General features: G+C 33.5%; 1 protein-coding gene across 1 annotated transcript in view; it reads left to right on the plus strand.

Annotated features, from left to right (window-relative positions):
• The window catches only part of LOC145259752 (DAZ-associated protein 2-like), a 58,071-nt gene extending 41,757 nt beyond the window's left edge, over positions 1 to 16,314 (plus strand). The window contains exons 2-5 of the mRNA XM_080117465.1: positions 1,599 to 1,715; positions 7,363 to 7,445; positions 12,851 to 12,946; positions 15,932 to 16,314. Of these exons, the coding sequence (XP_079973591.1) occupies positions 1,599 to 1,715; positions 7,363 to 7,445; positions 12,851 to 12,946; positions 15,932 to 16,060 (425 nt within the window). The 3' untranslated portion in view covers positions 16,061 to 16,314. The remainder of the gene's footprint in view (positions 1 to 1,598; positions 1,716 to 7,362; positions 7,446 to 12,850; positions 12,947 to 15,931) is intronic.
• The last annotated feature ends 2,563 nt before the right edge of the window (positions 16,315 to 18,877 follow it).

Here is an 18,877-nt window from a genome sequence, read left to right on the forward strand (position 1 = left end):
TTTGTACATTAATTGTTACTTTATTTTTCTATTTGTACATTAATTGTTACTTTATTTTTCTATTTGTACATTAATTGTTACTTTATTTTTCTATTTGTACATTAATTGTTACTTTATTTTTCTATTTGTACATTAATTGTTACTTTATTTTTCAATAATGTTTGACTGTTTTATTTAGTGTTTCTGAATTTTTGAGATGAGTAATGATTATTCATATTATTTGGAATCTTTGGACTACTGATCTCATTTTGAGTGTCATTTTCACAATGCTTCGGTCCATGTAACCTTCGACCTTCTTCAGGTGTATCTTGTCGAACTCTGGAATTTTTCTGTTGAACTCTGGAATTTGAACAGAATTTGAAACGGAACCCTTTATTTACTTCATGCGGGTAGCATGCTCTCGTTCTGTCAGCCATGACTGGGAAAAGGTCTTAAGTAATTTGGAATTGTGTTTTTGGGTCATCCACACTGAGAATTGAATCTTCAACCTTCAAAATATCATGTTTACAATTGATTTTTCGAAATGCTCTACTGTGCCATGAGTCCTTATGGACGAAATTCCCCGAGTTTGACAAGATACACCTAAAGAAGGTCGGAGGTTACATCAACTGAAACGTTGTGAAAATGACACTCAAGATGAGAACAGTTTCATTTAATCTCCTAAACTACGGATCAGTTGGTTTAAGGAATATCTTACCGTTTTAGATTTTAAAATATTTAATGTTTTTAATTTTCTTCTGAGATGAGGATTGATAATATGATTGGATCGTTCGGACTATTGTTCTCATCTTGAGTGTTATTCGCACAACAGTTTAGGTAATGTAACTTTCTAGGATCTTTAGCTGTATCGTGATGATGGCGTTTATTGATGAAGGGTTAAATATATATATATATATTTTTTTTTTTTTTGAACAAATCAGTCGTTAGAATTCAAAATGTGTGGTGCATTAAAAATATGAAAAAGTGTTTCTATTTTCGTATTTAATTTGGTTCGTATCTGATTTGATGTTTCTGAATTTTTTTATTCATTTAGATGAAACCTTATATATCAAATCTGTATGGACCCGAATTAATATGAAAATCGAAACGACTTAACGCTTCCCCCCCCCCCCCCCGTTTCATAAATGCTTCACACAGTTTTTAATTCTAATTACTATTGTTCATTCAAGGAGAGAAAAAAAAACATTCAAGGTAGATCGAATCAAAACGTAGATTCCATGAACAAAGTTTCTTTCTTAGAAGTGCATGCCTGTGGAACTCTCTTCCGTTTACCTGTTTCCCACCTGACTACAACTTGAATGTCTACAGGTCCAACATAAACAAATTCCTGATGAACCGCCCCCTTAAGTAAGACACTTTATCAAATCTCCAATACTAACGATTACTACGATACTATCCCATTGATTACTGTACACGCAATAACCCTTATCCCCAAGTGGCTTCCGGGCCTTGATCTGAGGAAGGTTGGTGATTATATCGGTTGAAACATAAGAATACACCCAAAATCAATCCATTAATTTGAACAATCTAAATAAAAAAAATGATTAAATCGTGTAAATATTGAAATTGTTATTTTGCATTTTTAATTCTGTTTTCAGGTAACAAGAGTCCGTATCCTCTGCAGTATACCTACGTACCAACTGCAGGTGTGCCTACGATACCACAACCTGTGCCAACTTACCTTCCGGGTTCACCCTATGCAACAACCTACCAGTGTAAGTAGATACCTTTTTTGCATTACAGTTTTTAGCAATCACAAGAAACCTTTTCAAACCACCAATTGCCACAGCTGATAGCACACGTTCTACGAACCCAAACATTCAAAATCATCGCTTGAACATTCGCTTTTCATCAGGAGCATCAGCAGAAGGTTTACTCTCCGTACCAAAGCCAACAATCTAGACCAGTGTTTCTCAACTGAAGGCCCAAGAGGGGCATGGCCCTTTGATCAGGGAGCCATAAAAGGATGCTGGGAAAATGTAATTCAAAATGCAGAGACTTGCAATGTATAAATAATGAGATTACTTCAGCCGTGAACTTCTGAAATTTTTGTGTGCTGAAAAGCGGTTTACATGTAAGTCGTCTAATCTGTTCCAAGCCCAAAACGCTCATTAAATTTTACAAGGGTAAAATCAGAACGAAATAAGTTAAATAAACAACATAAAACAAAATCTACATTTTTTATTTATTATTTTTTTTAGTGCAGGAGGGGGGGGGGCACCGGTCATCAAGGGTTGAGAAATCCAGTTCTAGGAGGTCCACCTTCCCAGATCTTGCCTTCTCCCTTTGAGAAGGAGTTAGTTTCCAAGAACTTTACTGATGTTCGTCCATCGCTTACAAAGGTGACCGTGATCATGCAATTGTTCTGTGGGTTCGGAGATGATCTGCTAGACTGATCCGAGCTCTGAAGTATTTCGCATATGTTGGACACCTGTGAGATAATTCTGTATCAGAGATGTTGATCGCTCTGTCTTTTCTAATGTCACGTTTTCTCTTGCGTTCTTCATTGTATTTTCTTTTTTCCTTTTATGAGAGTTCTCTCTGAAAACTACGAATGTTAATTTTACACTGAACGTTAAGACCACAAGCAGTTCACGAGTTCACGGAATTATGATTTTGGTTTCAACAAATAATGACTTCCTGTCTTCTTAATGCACACTTTTTCTTTTATTTTTAAAACTGATTGGAGTTGTTTAGAAAGAAAGTTGGTTATTTAGAATTCCTCCTATATCATTAAAAAAAAAAGAAAAAAAATCAGTATAATGTTTATACTCATAATAAAACGAAAATTTATTCTAAAAATTATATAAATTGATCAAGTAGGTTTATTTTTGAATAAGAAAATCAAATCTTATGAGTAACAGATTGACTGTCTTGTCCACCATTTTGAAAACAAAGGGAGATAACTGAATAATTCAAACTTGCTGGATTTATATTGTAATGCCTATAAATTCCTAGTAATCACTTAAAAATGATTTTCTTTATGAAGAATAAAACTTCTTTATAAAGTTACATGATTTTTTGAATATATATGTTTTGTTACAGGTATGTACATCATACATATTTTTTCTTTTAAGGGGAATTCTGGACAAGAACTGATAAATGTAATAAATTCAGCTATGGGATTTTTTAGATAGAGATTGAGGATTTATATTCTTTTAATTATTCGGACTACTGTTTTCACCGCAGATGTTTTTCTTGAAATATTTTGTCAAATTCTGGGAATTTTTATCGAATTTCAAATGGAACATTTTAAGGCTCCCAAAATAAATATTCGAATTATCTGCAGGTGTTGTAATGAATATAAGTGCTTAGTAACGATTTCTTGTAAGTGACGATATTCTGTCGGTTGAAAGTTCAATCTTCAGCATGAGCAATAGTAACACTACAATTACAATTTGCTGAAGACTTCTACTTGGTCATGGCTGACAAAATTAGAACCAGGCAACTGCTGCCTTAACTGTGGATTAAATAGAGTACTGTTAGAGATTCCAGAGTTTGACGAGATGCGTCTGGAAAAAGGGTTGGGTACATTTATGCAGATCCTACCACAATTTATGGCAACACTTCAAAGGCTGACATTGACCAAGATCTTTCAGATTCTCTTTCTTCTGATCTTGAGCATATGATGCCAAGAGGGGGTGGAGGGTAATTTAAATACATCTAAAACAAAGCAAACCACTGTCAGTAATTTTCCCCATTCTTTATCTGTGCCTAAATCAAAACGTAGATTCCATGAACAAAGCTTCTTTCTTAGAAGTGCACGCCTGTGGAACTCTCTTCCGTTTGCCTGTTTTCCACCTGACTACAACTTGGATGTCTTCAAGTCCAACATAAACAAATTCCTGATAAACCGCCCCCTTAAGTAAGACACTTTATCAAATCTCCATTACTAGCGATTATTACGATATTGTCCCATTGATTACTGTACACGCAATAACCCTTATCTCCCTGAGTGGCTTCCGGGCCTTGATAAGTGGTGACTACCATGTAAAAAAAAAAAAACTTCTCCCATAATCATAATCGCTCTGACCTCCATCTGTTGAAATGAATGGCTCTAGTGTTGGGGAAGCACCATATCTTGGCAAGCTTCTAGGACTGACCTTCTCTCCTGTTTTGAAATGGAACACGTACATCAAATCTGTTGCCAAGATTGCTGGAAAAATGGTTGGATCATTCTACCACTCCAGAAGGTATCTCACTGCTGATGCAATTCTATATCTCTATAAAAGCCAAGTATGTCCTAAAATGGAGTATTGTTGTCACATCTGAACAGGAGCTGCTCGGCGGACCCTATCTTGCCTCGATAGTTCAAATCCGGCTTCAAAACCTACGAGGTGATGCCCTTTTTTCTTCCTTGCAATCTCTTTTCTACCGAAAAGACGTTGCGGCCCTGTCTCTGCTCTATCGTTATTTTCATTGCAAGTGCTCAACTGAGTCCGATTCTATGCCCCCCCCCCTGCCAAGCTTTCACAAAAAAAAAAACACTTGACTAGCTACAACCACTGACAACAATTTTCCCCACTCTCTATCTGTGCCTAATTCTAAATGTAAATTTCATGAACAAGCTTCTTTTTTAGAACTGGCCGCCTGTGGAACACTGTTCCATTGGCCTGCGTCCCCGCCGATTACAACATGGTAGCCTTCAAGCCTAATGTAAACAAGTTCTTGTTGAATAATTAAATAATCCAAATTCTATCCAATTTACACCATTAACAGTTACTACACTACCATCTTAAATTCATTGGCCCTCATCCTCGAATAGCCTTCAGGCCTTGGTACCTTCAGGCCTTGGTAAGTGGTGACTACCTTGTAAAAAAAAAAAAAAAGTGAGAATAAGATCTAGAACAGTAGTTTTAATAATCTGAATGCATTAAAACAATATCACGCATTAACACATTGCAGTTGATATAAATTCCAAAAATTACGGAAAATTATCCAGCATTTATAACAAAAAATCATCCCCAATTACATGCTGACACATTGTGAGGGAGATATCAATCATACCAATTATTATAGGTACCACAGGACTTATGAAGAAGAACCTGAAGTCCTACCTACGAGGATACTGAAAAGAGCTCTCGGTTGGTTTCAATAAAAACCAGGGTAATGTTGGAAGCTGGTTTGGCTGCCTCATACCCAGCGTTACAATCTTCAAAGGAAGAAAATTAAAAAATTTAAAAATGGCAGACCCTTAATTTAATTTGAATTAAGTCAAAGGAGATAAATCAGTTTGCCACACTGAATTAGTCGCACAACTGTTCCACATTAAAACATTCGATAAATTCTATTTTCAGTTGTAATTATTTTTCTAGTTGATCATTTTTCGTAATTTTTGGAATTTATACTAATTTTGACATGACACGCGAGTTCGTAATAACGTTTTCACCTGAAATGCATTGGTTTAAAACCTCACTATTCTGCATAAGACCCAAATTGTGCCGTATAATGGAATTTTGAACAGATTAAAACAATATCACGTACTGGCATATCATATTGAAATTGATATAAATTCCCAAAATTACAGAAAATGATCCAGTAAAAGATGTGTTGATCTATTTTTCACAAAAAAAATCATAGACATTAGTGGTCTAACATTTTTTTATTTTTTTTAATAGTGGATTTCAAGGAAATCAAGGGAGATAAATCAGTTTGTCATGCGTAATTGATTACACAACTGTTGCACATTAAAACCTAAGATAAAACTCGATAATTCGATAAATTCTATTTTTACTTGTAATTCTTTTTCTATTTAATCGTTTTTTTGTAATTTACACTAATCTCAACATGACATGTAAGTATGTAATGTTTTCACCTGAAATGCGTTTGCTTGAAATTCCACCATACTGTACAAGCACCTCACTTTGTTGTCTGTTGGTAAAAAAAAAAAAGACAATTCTTTCCATTTATCGGATTTGAATTTTTAGAAAATTTCAAACTTTAAAATAACCATTTTCATTTTTTGTGAAGTGAAATTTAGTTTTGCGTTAAAATGAATATTGACTCGGTCTTCAGATTATGTGAATTTTCTGTTTAATACCCCCCCCCCTTTTTTTCTCATCTGTTATTAATTTATAAAAGTGTGTGTGTGTAAGTGAAGACACTTTTCAATCTTAGCAAATTTTTTATCTACATACTTGAAATTTGGTATATAGGGTATTTAGACATGTGGAAAACTTTTTAATCAGTTTTCATCTGGAAAAACGGGCTGTTAAGGGGTCAAAATTGAAAAACTGGTGTGGGGGATCATCAGATTTTTATCTCTTTGCTGTTTCACAAGTGAGCATGCGTGAATGGTTCACATGACAGATTCATTATGTCAAAAATAAGTAGGTTTGAAAACACTTTTCAAAGATTGTCAAGCTGGCCTAATGGTTATCGTACTTTACTCCTTGTCTTTAGGTTTTGATTTTGATCTTAGTTCTAGTATTTTATTTTATTTTTTTATTTACAAGAAGTGAACTGTTTTAAAAAAAAAATACTCTTAGCACATGCCTCAGTTTCTGTATGAATTAAAATATAATATTTGTGTGTATTTTATGACTGGGCAATGCTGGGCGGCCTGCTAGTTTGGTAATATATAAAAAAAAAAAAAAAAAAGCATAGTGTTAAAATTTTTTTTTTTAATCAGATATTCAACTCGTTAATAAAAATTGTAAGCAATATTTTTTGTTTAAAAACAATTTTATTTTTTTTATTTAAAAAAATTTCTGTTTCTGATTTTTTTCATTTTCAACCTATCGTTTTCATCTTGAGTTTTGTTCTCGCAACGTTTTAGCCGATGTAGCCTCCGACCTTCTTTAGATGCATCTTGTTGAACTCGGTGAATCTGCATTTAATCCACAGAGGTAGCATGCTCTTATTCCATCAAGCCATGACCAGATAGACGTATTAAGTATTTCGCAATTATATTCTTGGTATCGCCTACACTAAGGATTGAACCTTCAACCTCCAGAAGAGTGTAACTTACACCTGAATTTTTGCCTAATCTACAAGGACCAGTGGTATAACTGATAAAATACTAGTTAAAATTTAATTGTAAGTTACACTCTTCTAGAGGTTGAAGATTCAATCCTTAATGTGGGGTGATACTAAGAATATAATTGCGAGATACTTAAGACGTCTATTTGGTCATAGCTTGATGGAACGAGAGCGTGCTACACCTGTGGATTAAATAGTTTTGTTTGAAATTCTGTACAGATTCAAGAATTTGATGAAGATTCAAGAATTCGACAAAATACACCTGAAGAAGGTGAGAAGTTGTAATGTGAGAATAACACTTAAGATGAGAACAATAGTCCAAAAAAAAAAATGAAATTAACTTTTTTTTTATTTCTGCAATGAATGTTTTTCTCATTCTAGTGGTGCCATCATACGGTTATTGCTACAGATATGGCATCCCTGGTCAAGAGGCTCTTCAAGCAGCACCATCTCCTTACACAACTGTAAGTTCATTAATTTTATTTTTCAAATACAATTATGTTGACAAGAAAGTTCTTGCGGTTTTTAACTTTTAAATTCAGATGGACTTCTCGGCTCAAACAAAAATTTATTGATCGAAATAATCACCATCAGAATCAACACACGTTTGCCAACGCAAAACAGGTTTATTTATGCCAGTAACGAAAAAATCTTGTGTTCTGGTGGCGATGAAGTTGCTGAAGGCGTTTTTGATATTGCTTAAAGCACTTCTCATGTAGAAAGCTGTCAAGTTACTTAAAAAAGTGGTAGTTAGTAGGTGAGAGGGCCAAAGAGTACGGCAGATGAGGCAGTTTTGTAACCCAATTCATTCAATTACTGCAGTGTCAGTTTAGCAGCATGAGGTCGAGCATTGTCGTAGAGGAGGATTGGGCCTTTTCTATTGACTAATGCTGAGTGTTTTCAAAGTTTCTGATGTATTTCATCAACTTGTTGACAGTACTTGTCCACTTTAATGATTTTGCCTGCATTAAAAAAACTAATGAATGCGACCAGTCGCAGACCACCAACAGTTAGCATGATCTTTGTCATGTTTATATTTAAGCGAAACTGGCATTGGACAGACTATTTCCCTAGATGAGTTCATAATTAAAGGATACTCTAATTTAACTTCCAAATCTGACCTCCAAGATCGCCATGGGCAGGGAATATGTGCCTATATAAAAGATGGCTTTCCATGTGATAGGGACATCTCCAGAGAAGATCCTAACTTACACTAGATGTGCTTCCGGGTAGCACTTGCTCAAACTACTGCATTTATATTTGCTCTCTATCGTCCCCACAACAGCGGAGTTACTATTTTTAAAAGTATATCGGAGAAAATTGACCACGTCCTATCTGCTTATCATTCAGTAAATATTCATGTCTGTGGAGACTTTAATGTTCACAATGTGGAATGGTTAACTTACTCAAACAAGACCGATGAAGGGAGGTTGTGTCATGATTTCTCGATTGCTTATGACTTCACTCAGATTGTTCACGAACCCACCCATGTGCCCGACAATGACGGCCAGTATGCGAGTCTCCTAGACCTTTTTCTCACAACTTGCCCTGAACTGTGTTCAGTTTCCGTTCTGTCTCCTCTTGGATGTTCCGACTACTCTGTTGTGTCAGTTAAGATAAAAATGAAATGTAATAAATCCTCAGATGTACCTCTCCATTGTACAGTATACCGATACTCTATGGCTTTCTGGGATAGCTTCCGTACATTTATATCAGATCTACCTCTGCGGTTTATGTTTAAAAGGATGTGTCCTCTATAGCATCAGACCTGACGGGATGGTTAATTGTAGATGTAGACCGTTTCATACCCTCGAAAAAGTTCCAGCAAAAACCTAACAGCCAGCCATGGTTCTCCCCAGAATGTGCTGCTGCCATTGCACACAGAAATCACTTTTTCCATTGCTTCCAACGTAATAGATGTACTGAGACTAAAGCCACTTTCAGGACTGCCAGCAACCACTGTAAAAACTAATAAAGAATGCAAGAGGGTTGTATGCTCAGTCCGTCAAGTCCAAAGTAGCTGAGCAGCGGCTTGGTACCCACCAGTTTTGGCAAATAGCAAACAGAATCCTGAACAGAAGCGTGTGTTCTATCGCAACTATCATCAATGGACCTGAGTTAATCTCGTCAGCATCAGAGAAAGCCAAACTCTTTGCCAAGAACTTTGCAGCTAATTCTACCCTTTGCAACTAAGGCTGTCAATCTCCAATATTTTCTTCTGTATCAGAAAACACGCTATGTGATATACAAATATCTGTACATGATGTTGCCAAGCTAATCAAAAACCTTGATTCCAGTAGAGCAACCGGCCCTGACGGTATTCCAATTATAGTACTCAAAAGACTTCAACCAGAACTAGCGCCCATCCTTACAAAACTGTTTGAATGTTGTCTTAAGGAGAATTGCTTCCTATCACCCTGGAAAATCTCAACAGTATTTAAGAATTCAGATGATCGCTCATCTCCCTCTCAGTACAGGCCAATAAGTCTCCTGTGTGTCATGAGTAAGTTGCTGGAATCTGTGTTAAATAGAGAAATAATCAACCATCTCAGCAAAAATAACCTTCTTAGTGCCACGCAATATGGTTTCCATTCTACTAGATCTACAGCAGATGTGCTTACAGTTATATCTCATAGGATTAGCGAATCTCTCGACGGAGGCAACCTTTCTAGGGCAATTGCTCTTGACATATCAAAGGCCTTTGATAGAGTATGGCATAAAGGTTTACGTCACAAGATCTCCAGCTATAGTATAGCTGGAAATATCTTCTCAATTATTAAATCATTTCTCTCTGATAGATTCATAAGAGTAGTGGTTGATGGGCAGAAATCAGAAGCTCACAGTATTAATACTGGAGTCCCTTAGGGGTCCATTCTGGGCCCAACTTCCTGATCTACATTAATGATCTTCCAAGTCACATCCTTACATCATTTGTAGACGTTTATGCTGATGACACTACTATCAATGGTAGCACATCTAAGACCGTAAACGACCAAGTTCTCTCTGATTCTCTCTCCTCTGATCTTGAGCAAGTGGTACAATGGGGAAAGAGGTGGCTTGTTATTTTTAATGCATCTAAAACCAAGCTTTTATCTTTACATCATCAACGCTTTGACCCCCATCTGGCATCAATTGAAATGAATGGCTCTCGTCTTGGGGAGGCCTCATGTTTTGACAAGCTTCTGGGCTTGACCTTTACTCCTGATCTTAAATGGAACACATACATTAAATTTGTTGGCAAGGCCGCTGGAAAAATGGTGGGATACTTCTATCGATCCAGGAGATATCTCACTGCTGATGCCATTCTCTATCTATATGAGTCAGATACGTCCAAGAATGGAGTACTGTTGCCACATCTGGGCAGGAGCTGCTAAAAACAGCCTATCCTGCCTTGATAGAGTTCAAAATAGACTTGAGATGTTGCGAGTTTGTCTATGCTTTATCGTTATTTTCATGGTAAGTGCTCGGCTGAGCTCCAATCTATGGTCCCCCCTCGCAAAACTTTCACAAGAAACACTCGTCTAACAGAAAACACTATCAAAAATTTCCCCCACTCTTTATCTGTGCCTAAAACTAAACGTAGATTCCATGAGCAAAGCTTCTTTCTTAGAACTGCATGCCTGTGGAATTGTTTTCCTGCTTTCCAGCTGACTACAATATGGTTGTCTTCAAGTCTAATGTAAACAAGTTTTTGATGAGCCATTCCATATATGTTAACAAATTTACCAAATTTCCATTACTAACGATTACTATATTGTCCAATTTCTACCGTACACTCTTTAACCCTTATCCTCGAATGGCCTCTTGGCCTTGATAAGTGGTGATGCCTGTGGGGGTTAAAAAATGCAATTTAAAGCAATTTATTCTACTGTAAATAGTGACTGTGAGTAAAATAATCAGATCATGTACATCCTATCCATAACGAAGATGACTGAACGTCGATTATTTTACTACGATAAATTAAATTGTTTTAAACTTCTAAATATAAATTTGTTTTATTTCTTTTTTTCAGTAACACTGGATTTTTTTTTTTTTTTTTTTTTTTTTTTTTTAACTTTTGCTACCATTTGAGTTCAGTCATAAACATTAAACAAATTTTTAATAAGAAAAAAAGTTTTACCATGAAAAAAAAGAAGTTTGTTTACAGTTTTTATATAATTTAGATTCTTTGGCCTACTTGTTCTCATCTTGAATGTGATTTGCACGTTTCGACCAATGTGACCTCTGACCTTCTTCAGGTGTATCTTGTAGAACTCTGGAATCTGCAGGGAATTTAAAACTGAATCTTTTGTTTAATCCATGGGCGTAACATGCTCGGTCCTGGATATGAATTTAAACTATATCCAATGGTGAGGCCCCAGCTTGCGGGCTTTGGGGAGTGTGTAGCCACCCTTTAATTGCCATTGCTTTTAGGTCCACTCTGACCCGAGGTGGTAGTACCTGTTAGGGTCCCAACTATGGGTTAAATAGAAACCGACTTGAAAAAAAAAACAAATATACCCTATTAAAAAAATTTTTCTTCAAAATAACTGGATTCGGCATTAAATAACCCGAAAAGGGTTGATATGCTGTAAAACAAAAACAGCCAACCACATGTTTTCGTTCTATCAACCATGACCAGGCAAAAGTCCTAAGTAATTCGCAATTGTATTTTCGGTCACCTGCACTGAGGATTGAACCGTCAAACCTCCAAAAGAGTAACTTTTACAACTGAATTTTACCAAGTACTCTATCCACTGTGCCACTAATCCTTGTGGACAATTCGAGTACAATAGAGTATTTGCTAAAATTCAGTTGTGAAAGTATCTTTCTAGTTATAATTCTTTCTAGACAGACAGCAGGTATTTTAAGTGAAGGTTGCCAACATCCATAAGTGTAAATGAAACAAACTGGATTCGGACTTGGCACACCTAGATTGTTAGTCGATGCCATTAACCCCCTTGATGTGTTGAGTGTGAAACTCCCAACTAAAATATTGGGGGTTTGGAAGAAAGGATCAATCACCTTTTTACCCCCCCCCCCATAAATAATTTATAGCAAACACAAATTCTGTATTGATAAAGATAATATGGATAATATATATATATATATATATATATATATATATATATATATATATATATATATATATCTTTTTTTCTTTTTTTTAAGAGTTTTTGACTATTCAATATTTTGTGCTTCTACCAAAATCAGACCTTGTTTACGAAAAATTTAAGTTATTTCCCTTCCCCCAAAATATTAGTTCTTGTCCAGAATTCCCCCATATTAAAAAAAAAAAGAAAAATATTTATGATGTATGTACTCAAAAGAAAATATTATATTCCAAAAATTTTGTAAATTAATCAAGTAGTTGTATTTTTAAATAAGAAAATCAAATTTTATGAATAACCTCAGAGTAGCTATCTTATCTGCCATTTTGAAAGCAATCTTAAAAAACAAAGGGAGATAACTCAACAATTAAAATATGTGAGATGCCTATAACTTCCCATTAATTGTTTAAAATGATTTTGTGATTTTCTTTTATAAAAATAAAAGCACTTGATCAATTTTGTGATTTTCGGAATATGATAATTTTGTTTAGTCACGTACATGAATCCTACAGATTTTTCTTTTCTTTTGTTTTTTAATATATAGACAAGAACCCAAAAACATATAAATATATTAATCCATTATAACTATATTAATCAGTACAGAAGTTAATTGTTGCATTTGTTAAAAATTATTTGTTGCTGGGTTTTTTTCCAACTGTTCTTCCCCACCCCCGGAAATCAAACATAGTTTATCAAAATTTAAAAGTTATCCCCCCCCCCAACCATAAATATTTTGAAAGATATTTGATTTGATAATTTTAATGGTTTATTTCTCATAGGCTTCTAATCCAACGATTCCTCAGCAGACGATGTTTGTCCATGGTGCTTATGATGCAGGAGCTCGTTTTGATGGATTATCCACACAAGTCATGCCAGTAAGTATTTTCTGTTTCTTGAAATCTTTTTGGATCACCAGCCATATTTATTTAGCGCTGCCTGGCTCGATAAGGGTTCAAGGAAAAATAATTCCAAATTTACTCCTTACAGACTCTTCGTCTTGAACGTTATTTTGACAGCGTTTCACCTGTCTGACCTCTGACATTCTTCAGGTGCATCTCTTTGAACTTGGAAACCTAAATAGAATTTCTAACTGAACCTTTTTCTTTAATTCACGCTGGGGCAGGTAAAAGTGTTAAATTATGTCGGCCAAAATGTGAAAACAATAATTAAGATGAAAGAAGAACTGTTGTCTTCAACTGTTTTGATACGTTAACGTCAATCGTTTCCTGTTGCATAAATGTTAAAATATACACACTAGACGATCTACTAAATGATACGACGTATATACATACACACATTTACACGTACATGAATATACAGATAAAATATAAAAACCCAACTATTCAACGTGTACGCCATTATATTCATATGCATACATATTACGTGTACGCCATTATATTCATATGCATACATATTACGTGTACGCCATTATGGAATCTATTCACATACACATTACACAACCCTTTTTAGAAACCCATAATAAAACACTATATCATTTTTTCATAATTTTTTAGAATCGTTACTAATTTTTATCACACATAAGTATATTATAATTTGAAACTGAATTATACTGCTCTGACTACTTTTGCGCTTGCATAGTTAATTTTGATTATCTCCTTTGGAATTGAAATGCCTGGAAAAGAAAAATGACACATCTTATTATAAATTTTCCTAATGTCTGTCTGTGGGTGTGTGTGTTACAAGGTTTATCTCAGCCTACAGGCAACCCACCCAGGCAAGTAAGGTACCGAAATGAAGCTTATGACCCAGCGGATGTTTTAGTGATATTTATATCCATGTTTGGTGTATGGAAATGCAAAAAAATAACGATTTACTAAACAACATTTTATTTACTGGATATTTTTTCGGTACAAGGACTCAAGTTTGCCCAGCTTGGCAAACTTGGGTTCTTGTTTAATTTAAAAGTTACAAATGATTCTATATGTTAAACTAGAACTATAAATATGAATGCATTAGACCTATAGCGCAGTGGTTAGACTACTTGGAAAAATTCAGTTGTAAGTGACCATCTGAAGGTTGAAGGTTCAATCTTCAGTGTAGGCGATAGAAAATACAGTTATGAACTACTCGGAACCTCTATTCAGTCATGGCTGACGGAATGATTGCATGCTACCCCTGTGAATTAAATAAAGGGTTCTGTTAAAAATTCCTTGCAGATTCCAAAGTTTGACAGAAAGATTCCCGAGCTCAACAAGGTACACCGGTCAACAAAAATATCATATTCCAAAAATCACGTAATTTGATCAAGTAGTTATTTATTTTTTCTTTTAAGAAAATCAAATTGTTAAAGGAAGACATTCTGTTTTGATTCACCATGTTTAATAAAGGGAGACAACTCAATTGGAACTTTGTACACTATGAATCGATAAAATTTGTAAAAAAAAATACTTATGTGATTTTTGGAATATGACATTTTTGTTCTGTGAAGAGTACGTACATCATAAAAATGTTTCTGTATTTTTTTTTGCTGAGGTAGAATTCTGAATAAGACCCCAAAAAAAGAACATTATTTCTTTTGTTTATATTTTTTGTGTCCTCATAGGATTTGTATTTTTCAGTCTCTTCTTCCCGTGCCAAAATGAATGGAAAATGAAGTCCATATTGCAGCTTCCCTAGGTTTGCTACATAAAAAATATGGAAAACCTTTAACACCAAGCCGGCTAGGTATTTTTATCCTCGGCCCGAAAATCAACAAATTAGAACATTCCTGTAATGACCTGGTCCCTGTTGATTTTGCAATGTGCAGTTCTAGGAGGTCCACCATCCCAGACTTTGCATTCTCTCTTTGAGAAGCGGTTAGTTTATTGCTAATCACCTGAGGCGTTCTTACCAGAGAATGCTGGCAGGGTTGCAAGGCACTTTTTACAGGTCAGAGTGCTCCTTCTTAGTCCCACTTTCCAGCTATGGTGTCTTAAGTTCTTGCAGTGAGAGAGAACTAAATCCTCCTACCCCCACCTACTTAACATCAATTGTTGAAATAATTTTAAAAAAGGTGCTTCTATAGATTGCTCTTTTTTTTATTTTTTTAAACCAGGAGTTGGCAACATCTGGCTCGCAAGAAATTTTGCTTGGCTCATCATCTTGTTCAGGACACAATATAAAATATATAATTTTGTTTTTAGATATTCCTGCAGTAAAATATCATTTAAATATAATCATATTACATTTAATACTTGTTTTTCTTCAAACACAGAAAATTTATTCACATATTTAATAACATTCTTATTCTTCATGACCAAAGCCCTCCTCCTATAATAAGCACAGTTTTTTGACCTTCACTTTCCAAAAAAATGCAGACCCCTTTTTTTTAAACCGACACATTTCAGGTGAAAACATTATTACATACTTAAGTCTCATGTTGAAATTAATATATATTATCTAAAAAATGAAGCAGTAGATTTACTAGATGTATTTTTAACAAAAAAAAAACTTTGGCAAGTATGTTCCTTTTAAAATTAGTGCATCCTTAATTTAAATCAAGGGAGATAAGTCAGTTTGTCTTACATAATTGATTGCACAACTGTTCCACATTAAAGCATACGATAAAACTCGATAATTTGATAAATTCTATTTTTACTTGTAATTACCATTTTTCGTAGTTTTTTTAATAAAAATTTCGATATCACGGGCAAGTGCGTAATGTTTACATCTGAAATACATTGGTTTAAAAGATCACCAGTCTACACAAACAAACAACAACAACAACAACAACAAAAAAATCCGAGAAAAAATGGTGAATAAGTTATCTCCCCTGATATAAATTGCCACCCTAAAATAAAAGAGGATCATTATTTCTTTTAAATTTCTATGTGTGTCCTCGTTTGATTTGTATTTTGCAGCCTCCTCCTCCTGGTTACGCTCCGAATGCATCACAGATGGCAGCCCTGCAGGGCCAGAATGTGATCCTTACACAGAGAAAAGCTGACTACTTGAGTGGTGGCACCGGAGGGGGTTATACCTGGTACTGAACACCCACCTCCTGCCCCCCCACCACCTGCCACCCGCCAGGTGCCAATCGTGATGAAGGCTCTGCTGATTTTTCCGGGGGAATGAATTTGGTTTCTATCGCCTACACTGATCCCAACAATAACAAAATAAAAACGGAACACTAATCTGACCAACAGTTGGCTCATCGTCTTATCCAAATGCATTCCCTTGACTTGTTTTTTATTAAAAGTTTTTTGTTTTTTTTATTAAAAGTTTTTTATTTTTGTTTTTATTAGTTTTTTTTATTAAATTTTTTCTTTTTTTTTTTTTTTTCTTTATTGAACGTTAACTGATGTTGCTGAGGTAAAAAAAAAAGTTTAGACATTACTTTTTTTATCGCGATATATTTTTTCATTTATATTGTTTGTATTTTATTAATTTTTTAACTTATCCTCTCTCTCTCTCTCTCTCTATATATATATATATATATATATATATATATATATATATACATATATATATATATATATATATATATATATATCTGATGAAAATTATAGAAATAATATTTCAATATTATGGACAAAGGAAAAAATAAAATTATTTATGTATTCATCAACATTTCCTTCTTTATTTGAAGAAATGAAATACAATATTTGAAATTTGGTGCATTTATAACGTGAAAAGGATGTATTTTTTTTTTTTTTTCATGTAACATAGCTGTTAGAATTCAAAATATCTTTATAATATGGAACGAATGATTGCTTTTTTTTTCTTTTTGTTTTAAACGAAACAAAGCCATCAGAATTAAAAAATTGGTGGGGGGGGGGGCAAGTCATTAGAATTCAAAATGTTTACTGTATTTATGAAATGAAGGGAGTTCATTTTGTTTGATATATATATATATATATATATATATATATATATATATATTAGGGTGGAGCGATTTCTATAAGAAATCTTAAGTGGGAGAGTTCAATGCATGACAGAGCATAAATAAATATAAATTAACGCACTAAATTTTAAATATTGTACTTGTATTTTATTTCTTTAAATCAATCCCCCTGAGCAAGTCTTGAAATAAAAACAAAACGTTGATGAATATATAAATTTCTATCATGTTGGAATATTATTTCTATAATTTTTATCATATATATATATATATATATATATATATATATATATAAAACAAACAAAAAGACCCCTAATCACTCCCTTCCTTTTTTTTTTTTTTTCTATTTTCCTTCCTCAACCAAATGCCTTGGATGAATCCTAGATTCCCTCATTGTAAACAAGCCCTGCCATTAAAAATCATCACCTGTCCCTTGTAAATTGGATTTTCGGGTAAAAATCCCCAATAGTCATCAGTCGATAATTCTTACACACAAAAAAATATAAACAACAAATGATTTCTAGCAAACACAACAGAATTAAATTCTTTAAATCTGTGGAAACTTTTAAATTGTTTTTATTGCAAAATTTCATTTTAATAAAAACTGTCTTATTAACGCAGAAACAGCCACTAAGATCTTTGCTAAACTTAAGTGTGGTTTTATGAATGTTTCTTTATTAGGATAGGAGTTTGTCACTCAGACTTACAGTTAGTGATAGAGTAAGTATTTTTTTTTTTTTTTTTTTAACTATCATTCAGTAGGAACCCACTTCCTTAGTTGTGATGACCTTGGCACTTTGTTTTTTTTTTTTGTTTTGTTTTTTGTGTCAATAATCAAGTTTTCATCAAAAAATAAAATTCTGAATAAAAGAATTTCCACACATTGAATGTATATTGGTTAGTAGACAATTTAATTTTACTGTGTGTGCTATGAATTATTTATCTTTATTTTTTATTTCAGTTCTCGACTGTTAACTATTCTGGACTTTTACTGGATTTAAAAATTTTATCATTTTCTGTTTTAATCTTTGTTAAAACCTGAATGGAAGTTATAAAATACCCCATTCTAGGTGTCTGAAAATCTGTTGCTTTTTTTTTTTTTTTTTTTTTTAATAAAAGCAGAAAAAAATGTAGTTTTTCTCCCCCTTAAATAGAAAAACAACAAATATTATGCAGTAAAAATTCTTTTGAAATATAATGAAGATAATTAGCTCGTTAGCCTTTGAGAAATTGCAATGTTTTAGCGTTAGCCTTGTGATTATATAATTATCCCAATTCATGAAACATCTTTTGTCACTTGTACAGTATAATGACCGTCAGAATCATCTGGGTAAGTTACAGAAAAAGTCAGAAGGTACTGAGTGAAAGTTTCATGACTTTTTTTTTTTTTTTTTTTAATTAATGGTGGCCAATTTTTTTTAATAAAAATATATTTGTCAGTATGAAGCTAATTCAATGAAAATTAATTGAAAACTGAAAATAATTTTAATAAAAAATTGAAAAATGGAAACAATTTTAATGGAAAATAAATTGAAAAATGTAAATGATTATAGGTCAACTTTTACAAAACTAAGAAAATTCAAATCAAGAAAAAATTTGATAGTTAAGTTTCATGAATAATTTTTTTTTATTTTTGATAAACAAGTGATAGAAAACAAAAACTTTTATTTTTTATTTTATGATTGTTTTTTTTTTGTTTTTTTTCAAATTAACATAAATATAATAAATATTTTTTATTCTTTTTTTTTATGATAGCAAATGTTTTCTTTGTTTTGTAATAAGGGTTAAAGCGCTCAGCATTTTACCACCTTCCAGTGTTTTCCGTAAACCGTCCAAATGATTTCGATGATAGTCCTTATACTGCATAAGCACCCATCTTTCATTAATGGACACAAAACTTACTTAGTTGAAACTAAATATGACAAAAAATACTTACCATCTGTTTTTTTTTTTGTTTGTTTTTTTT

This window comes from Euprymna scolopes, chromosome 35 (genome assembly GCF_053919585.1).
Source record: "Euprymna scolopes isolate OS-2025 chromosome 35, ASM5391958v1, whole genome shotgun sequence".
NCBI classification, from domain to species: domain Eukaryota; kingdom Metazoa; phylum Mollusca; class Cephalopoda; order Sepiida; family Sepiolidae; genus Euprymna; species Euprymna scolopes.